This window comes from Colobus angolensis, unplaced genomic scaffold (genome assembly GCF_000951035.1).
Source record: "Colobus angolensis palliatus isolate OR3802 unplaced genomic scaffold, Cang.pa_1.0 Scaffold33, whole genome shotgun sequence".
In the NCBI taxonomy this organism is placed as follows: domain Eukaryota; kingdom Metazoa; phylum Chordata; class Mammalia; order Primates; family Cercopithecidae; genus Colobus; species Colobus angolensis.
In genome coordinates this window covers 8,494,204-8,509,097 of record NW_012116599.1, presented here as the reverse complement: position 1 = coordinate 8,509,097, position 14,894 = coordinate 8,494,204, and the positions used below count along the sequence as shown (strand labels likewise).

At 40.0% G+C, this 14,894-nt stretch overlaps 1 protein-coding gene across 4 annotated transcripts in view; it reads left to right on the top strand.

The window, feature by feature from the left end:
• PID1 (phosphotyrosine interaction domain containing 1) overlaps nt 1-13,379 on the top strand; it is a 269,964-nt gene extending 256,585 nt beyond the window's left edge. For all 4 annotated transcript variants that reach the window (XM_011951957.1, XM_011951958.1, XM_011951959.1 and 1 more), the window contains one exon: nt 11,231-13,379. In XM_011951957.1, the coding sequence (XP_011807347.1) occupies nt 11,231-11,707 (477 nt within the window). In that variant the 3' untranslated portion in view covers nt 11,708-13,379. The remainder of the gene's footprint in view (nt 1-11,230) is intronic.
• Nucleotides 13,380-14,894: the final 1,515 nt, after the last annotated feature.

The following is a 14,894-nucleotide window of genomic DNA, read 5'->3' as shown; positions in this document are numbered from 1 at the left end:
ACACTTCAGCACCTTCGAGATAAATCGCTTCTGTCTTTGACAGTGACAATGACAGTATTTCCAAGCTTCACACATCCAAGAGCCAATTGACAGGACAAGTTGCACATGGGGACTGCTTGATAAGTGCAAAATGGGGCACAAAATCTCAAGTCACTCTGCATCATTGGAACTAAGTTATAATACAAGTAGCAGAAATAAGTCTGTCATTTTGCTCCCTAATTGCGGGGCACATGCTGTATTTAACAGCTGAAGGAATGTTCACCTCTTTGCTAGAGTTCAAAAATACTACTTAGGTATTACTTGATATTGGATCTTGATAAATTGTCCTCCGTGGTATATATTTCTATAATAAAACATACATTTCCTAATAAAATGTCTATTAATATTTTGATAGATTATGTCAACATAACCTATGCAAATACTTGGGGAAAAGTGTTAAACAATTTTTAAATTTTCTCAATATTTTTAGCCTTAGGAAAATTACTGAAATAAATATCTCCCAACCAAGGCATGTGCATAAATGTGCCCTAGAGATTGTGTACTTTATGAAATTGCCATGTTTGATTCTATTAAAAAAATTAAGAGTAAGTCTGTATGCCTTTCTGGGTCATAATCATTCCATTTAGAAAAACAAACAAAAGCATACTGATAAAGTTAGAGGAAGGCCTTGTTTAGGCAGCTAAGCTTACCCTCTACTTCCTGGTCAGGCAAATAAACCTGGCTAAGCAGACACTAGGCAGAAGACTTGGAGGGGTAGCCTCGTGGAGAATGACAATTAGTGAGCTTCATCCCAGTCTAGCCACAGGACAGCTAGATCCATTTTCGTTGTTTTATTGTTTGTTTGTTTGTTTTGTTTTTGAGTTGGAGTCTAGCTCTGTTGCCCAGATTGAAGTGTTACAGGTGCCTGCCACCACGCCCAGCTAATTTTTGTGTTTTTAGTAGAGGCGGGGTTTCACTGTGTTGGCCAGGCTGGTCTTGACCTCCTGACCTCATGATCTGCCTGCCTCATTCTCCCAACGTGCTAGGATTACAGGCATGAGCTACCACACCCGGCCTAGATCCACCTTTATCCTGATGAAGTGAAGTAGATCTGCCAAAAGACAGACCCCAAAATGGTATCAAAGACTCACTCTGACAACAAATCAAACAAAAGAAAAAACCCTAGCTTTGATTCAGAGTCATTTGAGCTTCCTGAGGATGACACACAGAAGCCTGTAGGGCTGAGGGGGAGGACTCTGGAGCGATTGCAACCAAAAAAAAAAGGATGCCCAGGCCTGCTCTGAGCTGAGACCAAGCCTCTCGGGTTGGCCTTCTGAGGGTTTCAACTGCCTTTATTGAGAGATGTGTAAAGTCCTACCCACCATAGTGTTGGGCTCCAAGAGTAATTTTTTAACATGTGTTGTCTAGTATGTTGATACACGATGCACAAGAGGTAGGGTAAGAACCAACGTGGCACAGATTTAACGTTTGCTTTTTGGAATTATTCTTTGAAGTGGGAATGGTTTGCTTTGTTAAACACCATGTCAGAGTTCTTTAGGAATATTAACTATGCTACACTGTTGTTTTCTTTCAGTGATTGATGCATTATAATTTAAAATCCCTGGGCTATGCAAACACATCTCCAGTTAAGGACAGTTTAACTGCCTTCGACTCCAACCACCTTGCAGGATGTTTAAAAAGCCTTGGTAGGGTGTCTATTACATTTTGCTGTCCCTGACTAGGCCTTGGTCTCAGTATGGACTCTTGAAGAAATGGCCAGAGAAAAGGTAAATGATATAAGAATTGAAACTAAGGTGTCTGAATCCTCTTCAAGTGAAGAAATTAAAGCAGTGGAAAGAGCTTTTGTTTTGTGGTGGAAGACTTGGGTTCTACATCTCACTTTTCTGAGACAAGCTGTGGGATTTGGGGCAAGTGTTCTCAGATCTTGGAGTATCAGAATCATTACATTTGTAACAAATGAGTGGTGTTAGGTTGGTACACACACACACATATAAATGATTGACCCCATTTATGTGTGTGTGTGTGTGTGTGTGTTTGTGAGTAGGGGGAGGGAGGGAGGAAGAGAGAGAGAGATAGAGAGAGACAGAGGCATATCTTTAAAATAATTGACTCACATGATTATAGGGTCTGGCAAGTTCCAACATTTTAAGGGAAGGTGGGCAGACAGGAGACCCAGGAAAGAGGTGTTGCAGTCTTGAGTCAGAAATCAATCTAGAGGCAGATTTTCTTCCTTCTTGGGGCATCTGTTCTCTCTACGAAGGTCTTAACCTTATTGGATGAGACCTACCTACATTATGAAGTATAATCTGCTTTATTCATAGTCTACTGATTTAAATGTTAATCACATCTAAAAAAGAATATCTTCACAGCAACATTTAGGCTGGTGTTTGACTTAAGAGTGGGCACCATGCCCTGCCCAAATCCATACATAAAATCAGCCATCACCGTATCTAATGATATGCCTTATTATAGAAGTTAGCTTAAGGAGTCACATGCTGAGACGGAAGGAACATTTTTCTTAGAGTTGGGAGACATGGGCTCAAGAACTGATTCTCTCACTGGTGGGCTCTGGGACTGCCACTGACTTCTCAGTGGAAAATGAGGGGCCTAGTTTTGATCATCAGGTTCCAATGTGATCATTGACAGGTACATATTTTCCGTCATAGGCTCCATGTTTAGAGCAATTTTATTTGCCCAATAAATCACATTATGTAAATGTGAATTCATTTTTTGCTAATATATATATATATTTATATATATACACACAATATTATATATATTATATACACACACAATATATTATATGTACACACACATATTATATATACACACACACACACACAATAAAAGAGACACTGTCAGAAAACAGCTTTTCCCTGCCCTTTTGAAGTATTGAAAATAGTTCCCAGATTACCACTCCCCTTTGCTACTTTTATGGGTTTCTCCAGGGTCCAGGAAGACTGGTAGAGGACCCTGCAACTCCTTGATGGCTGATGCTGAAACTGGGCAGGGAGCTCCAGGAGGAGCCAGAGAGGATCCTGTTGGCAGGTTCACCACAAGTCTAAAGGGACCAGCCTTGGGAAGGGCAGTTGGGTTGTGGCAAATGTGAGCCAGGTTCCTGGGTCCCACTGTCCAGGTTCAAGTTCTGGCCACGCTGTGACCTTGGACAAGTTACTTCAGCCTCTTACAAGTTCCCTAATCTATAGAAACAGCTATTACATACCTTATGGAATTATTATGAGGATTAATGATCCATATAAAGCATTTAGCCAAGTACCTGGCATAGAGTAAGTCCTGGATAAATGTTAGCCACTGGTCCTGTTCCTGTTAGTGATTCCCAGGAACCAGGAATTGGTTCTAGTAGCCCCCTTTGTGTCTTCCCTCTGCATTCTTCTAGACCTCCAAAATGTATTATCGTGCTGACAATAATTTCATAGATTTCACTATGAACAGAGCATCTATCTTTTAATACCTTCTTCATGGCTTAAAGCTTGTAATACAGGTTCGTGGTCATAATTGTCGAATCAGTGTTTGTGATTTAGATTGTTGAGAAATTGGCATGCAGATCCATCTCCACTCTTCAAAGTGCCCAGTGAATTCCTCGCCTCTGTGGCCAGCAAGAAAGCAGTGGATTCAAGCGAGGTCATAAATCTCTGTGTTGCACCCTTAGCCTTTTCTCTGGAATGTGCAGGTGGGAATTCATGTGATAGAAGAAGAGCTTGACTCTGGTATTTTGCCCAGGGTTAAGAGCGGCTTTTCTTTTTCTCATCTTCTGCCTTGGAACCCAAAGGCTATTAGGACTCCCAGCAAAGTTTCCTCCATTCTCCTTTCCTATCATGCTATTTTATGTCAGCTGCATACATATTTTATGTCCTACAGACAAAGGAAAAACAGCAAATTTTATTTTAATTTTTTTATTATACTTTAAGTTCTGGGATACATGTGCAGAACGTGCAGGTTTATTACATAGGCATACACGTGCCATGGTGGTTTGCTGCACCCATCAACCCGTCATCTACATTAGTTATTTCTCCTAATGCTCTCCCTCCCCTAGGCCCCCAGCCCCCAACAGGCCCCATTGTGTGATGTTCCCTCCCTGTGTCCATGTGTTCTCATTGTTCAGCTCCCACTTATGAATGAGAACATGCAGTGTTTGGTTTTCTGTTCTTGTGTTAGTTACAGCAAAGCCTTTTATATCTCAAGAGAGGCCTCCAGAAAGTCTTTATTCTTGGCTTGTCATTCTTGAGAAGCCCAGCATTAAATGGAACCCAAGCTAAGCTTGTGAAGCTGGGCTCATCCAGCTTGGAAAGTCGAAGAACTCCAGGAAACCTGGTGCTTGGGTTCTTGCACAATCATCCATCCCATCTTCCATCTTTGTTTGGGAACCCTTGACATGACCCTTTTCATCCCACTCTCCAGTCTAGCGTGAGGTGAGTCAGGTTCAAAACAGCAGCTTCTCAGGCCAGAATGAGGTACGGACCGGCCACCAAGGGAAACAAATGGTACTGCTCAGCCAGAAGTATAACTTTCAGGCAACCAAGTTTGTTTTGACACAGATGAGCAGGGAATGGTGATTCATGAATGAAGAGCTGGCTGGGGTGTTGGAAAACTCATGAGTTGGAAGGAGAGATTCTGAGGACACTGCTGTCTCCTGATCTGATGCTGTTAACACTGCAGACACTCTGGCGGGTCCCTTGGCTTCACAGCCTCTCTATATTTTCACAGGCTGTGAATCTTCTCAAATAACTTCTTCAGCTGGGGTTGGGCAAGTCGATTTACACACATTGCAAATGTCTGTGTTTGGGACATCAGTTTATGCCATGGAATGACACATGGGGAAAGTGTTCATTTTATTTCTCTCAGAATGATTCATTTGTAATAAGTTTCATGCCCAGTGCCTGTTTCTGCCACCATAGAAAAGAAGCTGGTATTCACTGCAATTTCCAGCTAGTTGTTACTCTTCCTGAAGATTCCTCTTGTCGTCTTCCAAGTCCCTTTGTTCCAGCACCCTGGGTGGTGAAGGCTTAAAGAAAAATCTATGGATCATTTTGGACACATTTTGTGACCAATTTTATAAGATGATGTTTTCTGTCTACTTTGTGCCTCTGGAAGATGGCAAATCTTAAAGACAGGGCCTATGATTCATCTAGAAAATATTCACCTCTTTCATAGACAAGATAACAGGATTCTCCTTAAGCAAGCCTGACATTGGTGCACAGCTATGTTGGTTGTGGAACCCCCAGAAACAGCCTTGCACATGAGTTCTGTGTTCTTACTCATAAGGAGGATGTGCCCACAGAAGAACATTAAAGGGAACTTCCCCACATGAGGGAAACCATGGCAGGAGGAGACCTCTCTATTTATATTTAGAGTAAGTCCCTGTAACAGTGTTGATGTAGAAATATACAGGTATAACGGCCCATATGATAAGGTTTCTGTTTATTGAGACGTGGGAATTCCATGGCCCAAATACACAGGGGACATGGTTGCATGCAGCGCATAACTGAATCCTTGGTATTTTGAGACAATTAATTTTTTAAAACAGTTTTTACTCAATTTCCCTTGAAAATCAGAGCTATAAGATGCATTTCTATTAAACTATGTATATAAAAAAGAGAGAAGTTCACTTTTTGAAAAAAGGTCTGAAGAGTGTTTTTCAGTGACTTACAGTCAACATTATGGGTTCATGCCAAACTCTGGAGAATTTAATGTGAGAATTAAGAAATGTGTGGACAGGCAGTAAATAATTGACTTCCTAGAGCAAAGTGCAGACATAGGTCAGGATTCCGGAACCTGGGCCATTATGGATAACAGCAGGGCTGATTTAAAAGAGTTTCTGAGGGGAGATGGTCTTGCTACATCATTTTATCCCTTTGCATTCTATTTTTAGGGACACACTTTTTAAAGAATTATTTCCATTCCACTTCTAGGAAGCCCCATTCAGATAATTGTTTTCCTATGTTTCTCTTTTCTTTTCTTTTCTTTCTTTTTTGAGACAAGGTCACACTCTGTTGCCCAGGCTAGAATGCAGTGGTATAGCCCGCTGCAACCTCCGCCTCCTGCAGGTTCAATCAGTTCTCCTGCTCAGCCTCCTGAGTAGCTGAGACTACAGGCATGCACCACCATACCCAGCTAATTTTTGAACTTTTAGTTGAGATGGGTTTCACCATGTTGACCAAGCTGGTCTTGAACTCCTGACCTCAAGTGATCACCCACTTTGGCCTCCCAAAGTGCTGGGATTACAGGCCTGAGCCACCACACCTAGCCCCTGTATTTCTTTAAGAAGTGCCAACTTGTTAACAATATTTATTTATTTATTTTGAGACAGAGTCTTGTTCTATCACCCAGGCTGGAGTGCAGTAGCACGATCTCAATTCACTGCAACCTCTGCCTCCCAGATTCAAGCAATTCTTCTGCCTCAGCCTCCCCAGTACCTGGGACTACAGATGTCTACCACCACACCCAGCTAATTTTTGTATTTTTAGTAGAGATGGGGTTTCACCATATTGGCCAGGCTTGTCTCAAACTCCTGACCTCATGATCTGCCCACCTCGGCCTCCTGAAGTGCTGGGATTATAGGCATGAACCACTGCACCCAGCCGTTAACAATATTTCTTTGAATTTATATAATCTCATATAGATAATATATTTCAAATTTATATAATCTCATTTAAACTACTTATCTGTGCTCCACTCGTCTCTCCAGTACACCTCCAAAATACAACTTTATTTCTTTTAAAATCTTTATTTTATAAGTAATACATATTTATAAAGAGGAAGATATTTTCTCTTAGTTATCAAAATTTTACTACTATGAAATTGGTTTTCATTGTAGTGAATCATCTACAACTTGCAATAAAGATTTTTAGAAGTATTTTAAAATTATGTCATGATATGTATTTCTCTATGCAATTTTTTAGAAAAATATCAGAGAGAGAGAGAGAGACAGAAAACCTTTAGAGGAAATCAGGATTTTTTTCTACCAAACATAAAAATAGTTATTTCTAGTTTTGGTGAATAGTAAAAATAAATATACCTCATTTCAGGTACTAAAGTTAATTTCCTCCATATGCTTTTTCCCCTAATTTATTTTTATTTTGGTAAAATACATACAACATAAAACTTACCATCTTAACCATTTTTAAGTGCACAGTTCAGTGGTATTAAATACATTCATAATGAACACAGCTATCACCAGCAACCATCTCCAGAACTCTCTTCATCTTGCAAAGCTGAAACTCTGCATCCATTAAACGGTAACTCCTCATTCGTCCCTCCCCCAATCCCTTGACAACCACAATTCTAATTGGTCTGTTTCTTTGATGTTAACTACTCTAAATACCTCATACAAATAGAATCATACAGTACTTGTCTTTTTGTGGCTGGTGTATTTTACTTAGGATAATGTCATCAAAATTCATCCATGTTGTAGTATCTATCAGAATTTCCTTCCTTTTTAGGGCTGAATAATATTCCATTATACATATATACTATGTTTTGTTTATTCATTCATCTGTCAATGGACACTTGGATTGCTTCTACTTTTTAGCTATTGCAAATAGTATTGCTATAAACGTGTACAATATCTCTTTGATATACATCTTTCAATTCTTTGGGGTATATACCCAGAAGTGGAACTGTAAGTTATATAGTAATTCTACTTTTAATTAATTTATTATTATTATTATTATTTGAGACAGAGTGTCACTCTGTCACCCAGGCTGGAGTGCAGCTCACTGCAACCTCTGACTCCCGGTTTCAAGCGATTCTCCTGCCTCAGCCTTCTGAGTAGGTGGGACTACAGGTGCACACCATCACGCCTGGCTAATTTTTGTATTTTTAGCAACCATCCTCACAGGTGTGAAGTGGTGTTTAATTGTAGTTTTGGTTTGCATTTTTCTAAGGATGGTAGCATCTTTTCATGTTTTTTTTTTTTTTTTTTGGCTTCAAAAAATATCTATTAATTTCCATTGCCCATTTTTTTCCCCATTACCATACAGAAAGTTTATTTTTTAAAGCCTTTTTTCAACTTTTAGGTCCCGGGGTACAAGTGCAGGTTTGTTACATGGGTAAGTTGTATGTTGCCGAGGTTTGGTGTGTTAATGATCCCGTTACCCAGGCAGTGAGCATGATGCCTGGTAGGTAGTTTTCAACCCTTACCCCCACAACCCTCCCCTCCTAGTGGTCCCTAGTGTCTATTGTTCCCATCTTTATGTCCATGTGTACTCAATGTTTACTCCTACGTATAAGTGAGTAAACAAGTGGTAGGAGTAGTCAGAGGGGTTCTTGTGTTGTAATAAGTATATATAAATTGAGTAAGCTGCTTATTAGTAGAACTGATAATAGCTGCTTGTAAGTTGAACTGATCATAGCCGCTTTTTGGTAGAACTGTTGTGATAAATATATATAAATTGAGTGAGTCACTTACTAGTAGAACTGATAATAGCTGCTTATGAGTAGAACTGATAATAGGATAATAGGATGATGGCTAGGGTAACTTCGTATTAAATTGTTTGGGTGACAGCTCGTAATGTGCTGATTAGTGCAGAGTTTTGAATTGGATGCTGAGAACACGTGGTATTTGGTTTTCTGTTCCTGCATTCACTTCAGACAGTGGCCTCCAGCTATGTCCATGTTGTCGCAAAGGACGTGATTTTGTTCTTTTCGTGGCTGAGTAGTATTTATACATGGTGTATATGTACCACATTTTCTTTATTCAGTCCACTGTGGATACCTTTGCCCATTTTTAAGTTGGGTTTTTTTTTACTTTTTGTTGTTGACTTTTAGGTGTTCTGTATGTATTCCAGATATTAATTACTTATTACATATATGATTTGCAAATATTTTCTCCCATTGGGTGGGCTGCCTTTTTAAATGTGTTGACATTTTCTGTTTATGCACAATTTATTTGGTGCATAAACACCACAATTTATTTGGTGCCAAACGTTCACAGATTGTCCACATGAGTGGCTGAGATAGTGACACCTTTGCTTTCTGATGGCTCAATTTCATGAACTTTGATGCATAAAATGATTTAAAATATTGGGTAAAACTAATGGCTATGTATGAATCATAATCATAAATAAATTTCATGTTCAGACTTAGGTTATCTCCCCAAGATATCTCATTATGTATATGCAAGTATTTCAACATCTGAAAATAGCTGAAATTTGAAATACTTCTGGTCCCAAGCATTTCATCTAAGGGGTACTCACCCTGTATTGTTAGTTTTCGTCCTGTATTATTATTCCCTCTGCCTCCTCCTATCCTTTCCCACTGCCTCTGTTCCTAATCCAGGCCACCCTTATCCCCTGGCTGTGTTTCTGCTATCAGTCAGGCCTCCCCATTCCACCTTTCTTCCTGGCATCAGGAAAGTCTGAGTTCAAAGCCTGTATCACATCCAGGCACTCCTTGGACCTTAGCCCTTCAGTGGCATTCCAGCAGGAGAACGACGCCCCAATTCCTCAGACTGCATGTGGGGCGATCCCACAAAGGTCAGCCTATTTTTTATCCAGAGGTCGTGGACCTCTTACATGGCCTCTGCTCCAGGGCTGTCTTAGGCTACGGGTTTATGTGTGCTCAGGTTAGCACAGCCTCTTTGTCCAAGCTGGTTGAGACTTTCTCTACTGCAGCCTTGCCTTTACTGTTCCCTCCTCCTCTTGAGCCATCTTGACTTGCTGGGCTCCTATGCAGTTTGAGGCCGATGCTTTGAAATCCAATGCCTCTTCCTGAGGCCTTCTGTCATCAGTGTGCCACTGCCTCCTCCACCGAACACTCATGGTACTTTGCTGTTCCCCTTCTTGCCCTTTCCATGGCCTGCCTTACATCACAGTCATAGCTGTGCATGTGTCAAGGGTGAGAGCTTTGTCCTGGTGAACTGTGGAGCTAGGATTTAAACCTCAACTTCACCTGCCTCAAAGACTGTCCTCTGAATGAATATTCAATTACTTCTTTCCTGTGGATATTCAGCCCTCCCCAGTTTCATAGCAACCCCCATGCCTAGGTGTTAGATTGCCATTGTGTATAATAGGGTCCCAATAAATACTTGTGTAATGTACCACCCTTACACATCTTTATTAAAAAGTTATCTTTTAAAGGGACTACTCTTGTCACAAAAATACAATAGTACTTAACTTCTGTGTTTTAATTTTTTATATGTGGCCTGTATTGTCCCAGTAAACAGAAACATTGTTTGGCATCATTGTGACCAAATGTCCCCTCTCGGTTCTCACTGTTTCCACGGACCTTCTTCTGGTCTTTCTCTCCTTGAATTCATAGTATTTCTATTTGTGTCACTAATTTTAAATGTAAGTATATACTATTTCATGTTATTTCTTAGATGATCTCTTAAGTCTTATGTCTTTCCATAGTGCCTATGCTCCAATAATAGTAATTCTCTGTATTTTGTGGGATGAATAAAACAATGAAAGAATGAAAATCCTTTCTTGGCATATTATAAACAAGTTTTTAAAAAGACAGTATTTGAATCTTTTGGAATTATTCTTCTTAGTTTTCACACTGCCATCTAGCTAAGTGATAAGCCAGCATTCTACTCTTAAGTCATCTGTACATCTTTCGTTTATTATCAGATCAGATGCTCATCAGTTCAAACACAGTTTAGGTTAAAAAACAACTGGGCACTGCTGTTATTTTTAAAAATTATCTTGGGAAGGAAAACTATCATGCTTTAGGCCATAATTTCAAGAGAACAGTTTTTGCGTCCTTGGCATTAGAAGCAGGCAGCCTAAGTGAAATCAAACATTGAGAGATTTGGAAAGAGACCCAGGCTAGGAGATAAGTTAAATAAAGATTTTGTTTTTCCAATGCAGTGTCCTTTTGATTCCTTCATATTATTCAATTCTATGTGTGTTTGACTGAAAATAAATTTTGAGTGACTTTATGATGTTAAAGAAATGCCAAGTTATGTAAAAGATCATACTCTTCATTTTAATTGGGGTTTAAAAAAGGAGTAAGGAGAGGGAGAGTAGTTCTCTAGAAATTAGATTTTAAAATCCAACTCTATTCAAATAATTTCAGTACATTTGCCAAGTAGGCAACTTGTTAGAAAAGATACAAATTCTGATGAGTTATTCTTTCAGGGAGCAAGAAAGAAGTGTCTTTACCTTCCCACTGTGACACCGTGACTGTGTGAAACACCTACTCATTCAGTCTATCAGAACAAAGAGCCTTCTGCTGATGCCTCCCTTTTCTTCCTCTCTTGCATCTGCAGGTTACCTACCTGGGCAAAGTCTCCACCACTGGCATGCAATTTTTGTCAGGCTGCACAGAAAAGCCGGTCATTGAGCTCTGGAAGAAGCACACGCTAGCCCGAGAGGATGTCTTTCCAGCCAATGCCCTCCTGGAAATCCGGCCATTCCAAGTGTGGCTCCATCACCTCGACCACAAAGGGGAGGCCACAGTGCACATGGATACCTTCCAAGTGGCCCGCATAGCCTACTGCACCGCCGACCACAACGTGAGCCCCAACATCTTCGCCTGGGTGTACAGGGAGATCAATGACGACCTGTCCTACCAGATGGACTGCCACGCCGTGGAGTGCGAGAGCAAGCTCGAGGCCAAGAAACTGGCCCACGCCATGATGGAGGCCTTCAGGAAGACTTTCCACAGTATGAAGAGTGACGGGCGGATCCACAGCAACAGCTCCTCCGAAGAGGTTTCCCAGGAATTGGAATCCGATGATGGCTGAATGAACTTGAGACGCTTCAGCAAAGGCAGTATTGGTCACAGAGTTCAAGGGAATAGATGAGTAAGCAACGTTTCAAATTTGGGATGAAAAGACTGCCAAACTATTGGCTGACCACGCTTTTTAAATTCAGAAGAGCAATTCTAAATCTAAAGAAATGTATCATTAAAGTAATTACGTTACATTGAAACCTGCTGCTGCTGTGACTGTGAGGAGGGTGGGAGTGTGGATGGGGAGGAAGGTTCTAGACTCTCTTCTTGTTTTTCTCATTTCCCAATGCCTCTCTGTGGGAGAGCTCCATGCCAGTTTTCACCACTCTCAGGCAAATACTCTGCAGCTGTTATTGGATGGGCCATTCCAATCTGCCTTATGAAATTCCACAAGAATGTTAGGGGCACCTATGGGATCTCTAGTGGGATGGGCAGGGTGCTGATGGGGACGCCGGCCGCAGGGAGGAAGGAATATCTCTGTTTCTCTCCCATGGCAGATGCCCTCCTCTGTATGCAAATCAGCACAGCCTTTATTGAGCTTTACAACTAACAACCTGATAGTTGGCAGTTAATTCACAGTTACAGATAATGCTTTTATTTACATAAATATACCAGGTAGTACCCTCTTATTGTATTCACTTCATCTATTTTCTTAGAATACTTGCAATTACTAATGACCCCTTCCCTTTCCCTCCTCCTGCCCTGTCCACCCTCTTTCCCCTTCTCATATCCCAAGAGGGATGGAATCTCAACATACATTGCAGGACACCAAAAGGAAGAAAACAATCAAGCAAATGAAATAAACAGTCAAACAAACCAGGAGTTTAGAACAACAACCCCAACAACAGAAGCCTTGGCAAAGGGTAATAAGTGACCAACAAGTGAACACACTCTATGTCAGCTCTCCTTTTATCCAGCTGAGATTTATGATAACTAGATTTGTGCTAACTTATTTAATGAGTGGTCCTGTCTGATGCATCCTTGATGGCAAGCTTCAAATCCAATTTGGTATCACCACGGAAGCCTCGCTTCCATCACTCAGCATTACACTCAGATAGAGAATGAGTTAGATAATCTTGGCTTGTCTAGAGAACCCACGTCATCTTAACCTAAAGGGAAATCTTATTGCGTTATCATAAAATCAATGATATTTTAGGGTCAGAATTGCCCATTTTGTAAAATTTTGAATGAGAAGTTCTCGCTAAAAAAAATCCTGAGATTTCTCAGTTTCATGGTTCTTTAAATATTAAAAACACAGAGTCAACATAGAATGAAATTGTAAGTATTTGTTAAAATACATACGTTGGAGGCCAAGAGCAGATGACTACTTTTCCAAGTAATGCTGCTCCTTCCTAAAAGTCTGTTTTCAATCCTGGTAATATTAGGGGCACTGCAGCACCTAAGAAGCCTTAAATGAGAGCTAATCCAATCTAGAGAGCGATGGTGTCAGCATTTCGGTCTGCGTATCTGTGTGTCCGTATCTGCGTTCGTGTGCGTGTACGTGTGCCCCTGTGTGTGGGCCCAGTTTTCAGGCATGTAGAATAAGCATGGAGTCATATTGAAGAGGACTCACTTCTTGAAGATATGCTTGTTGCTTTACAACATATGTAAGCTATTCTTTAGCATAAATGCATTCATTCTTTAATAAAAATATGTTTGCATTAATAAAGCTGAGGAGTTTCATACTTTATGTGTCTGTCCTCTTTCAAGCAATAAAAACATGAAGAACAAATTAGATCAAGTAGTTGTGTCAAAAATATTTTTAAACTGTGTCATAAATAACCTATTCCTTGATTGTGTTTAAAAATCTTGTTTTATTTTCTAAATGCTCAATTTGTTTTCAGTTTCTCCAAGCCCCTGAGATGGTGACGTGGCAACAGTTGAAATAGTTCTTTAGTAAGGTGGGTTTGTTTCAGTGCAGAGTCTTCCAGAACACGTTGCAGATGATTGCTTTTTACAAAAATCTCATGTATGTCTTTGAAGAACCTATACTGAAATCCTGGATGGTAAACACTGAGTCATTTTTTTTCTGATGGGACTGGTTAAAGAATGTCTCCTCCAGGCTGTGACATCTCAGAATGGCCCTATTAAACAAGCAAGACAGGTGACCATGGAGCCTGTGTTTTTGAGCAATGCCCTTCATGGAATCAATAACAATTATAAAGGCTTCCAAAGTAAAAGTATAGGTGCCTGTTATAAAGAGATGAATTCAAGTGAGAATTATAACCTAACTCCTCTGATTGAAATGACAGTTCTCTCAGGTCAAACTTTTCCCAATTTCAGTTTCTCTGTTGTCCTTGAATATACATTTAAAAAGAAGAAAAAGAAAAAAACAGCCAGCATGTATTTCAACAGTGCCCTTTTCCTCACTGAGTACAAGTTAAGTTGAATCCTAAGTGCACACGTGGTTATTTATTGCAGGAAGCATTTGCTAGTTTTTTTGTTTTTGTTTTTTCAGACTACCAAGTGTGACGTGCTAAGTAATTGGCTATGAGAATATTGTAATGAGTTTTTGCCTGGGATTATTGGCAGCAATTTAAAGATAGATACACAATGATATTTTCCAAATAGCTAATGAAGTCTTTTGGGATGGCCAATCCTAATGCCTCTCTGAAGGGTGATTCAGCTTTGCATTATTATTTTTTGATACTTTGTATGCCCACTTTCTGTACTACATTTTCTGTGCTAGTGATTACAAAGTACTTACTCAGATGCTCCTGAGAAGAACCTCATAGACGGGCATAGCAGTTATTTCAGAGATGAGGAAACTCAGCCTGAGAGAGGTTATGTCACTTGGCCATGGTAGCACAGCTAGGGCATGATTGATGAGACTAGAAACTTCTGCCTTCTGGTCCAGGGCTGTGGCTCTGTCAAGACAAGGTCTACCTCTTTTGGGTTTTTCATTTCTGTTCCTCTTAAAATCTTCTAGTTTATTTGAAAGTAGCACACTAAACCATTATAAATAAGCATTCTTTGCTATTCATTTTTGAAGTATTTTTGACACCAACAGTATTAAAAGCAAAGTCCCAAGAATTTTTTTGAGCCCACATAACATAATATGAAGTTTTGCTTAAGTATTTTAATGGCTATAGGCAGAAATCGACAAATTTTTCTACTTCCACAAAAATCAAGATGCCTGTTTTGCTTGTTCTGTTTTTCTGAGAAAATGTTAACATTCTCAATCAAGTCCTTCTGTTACA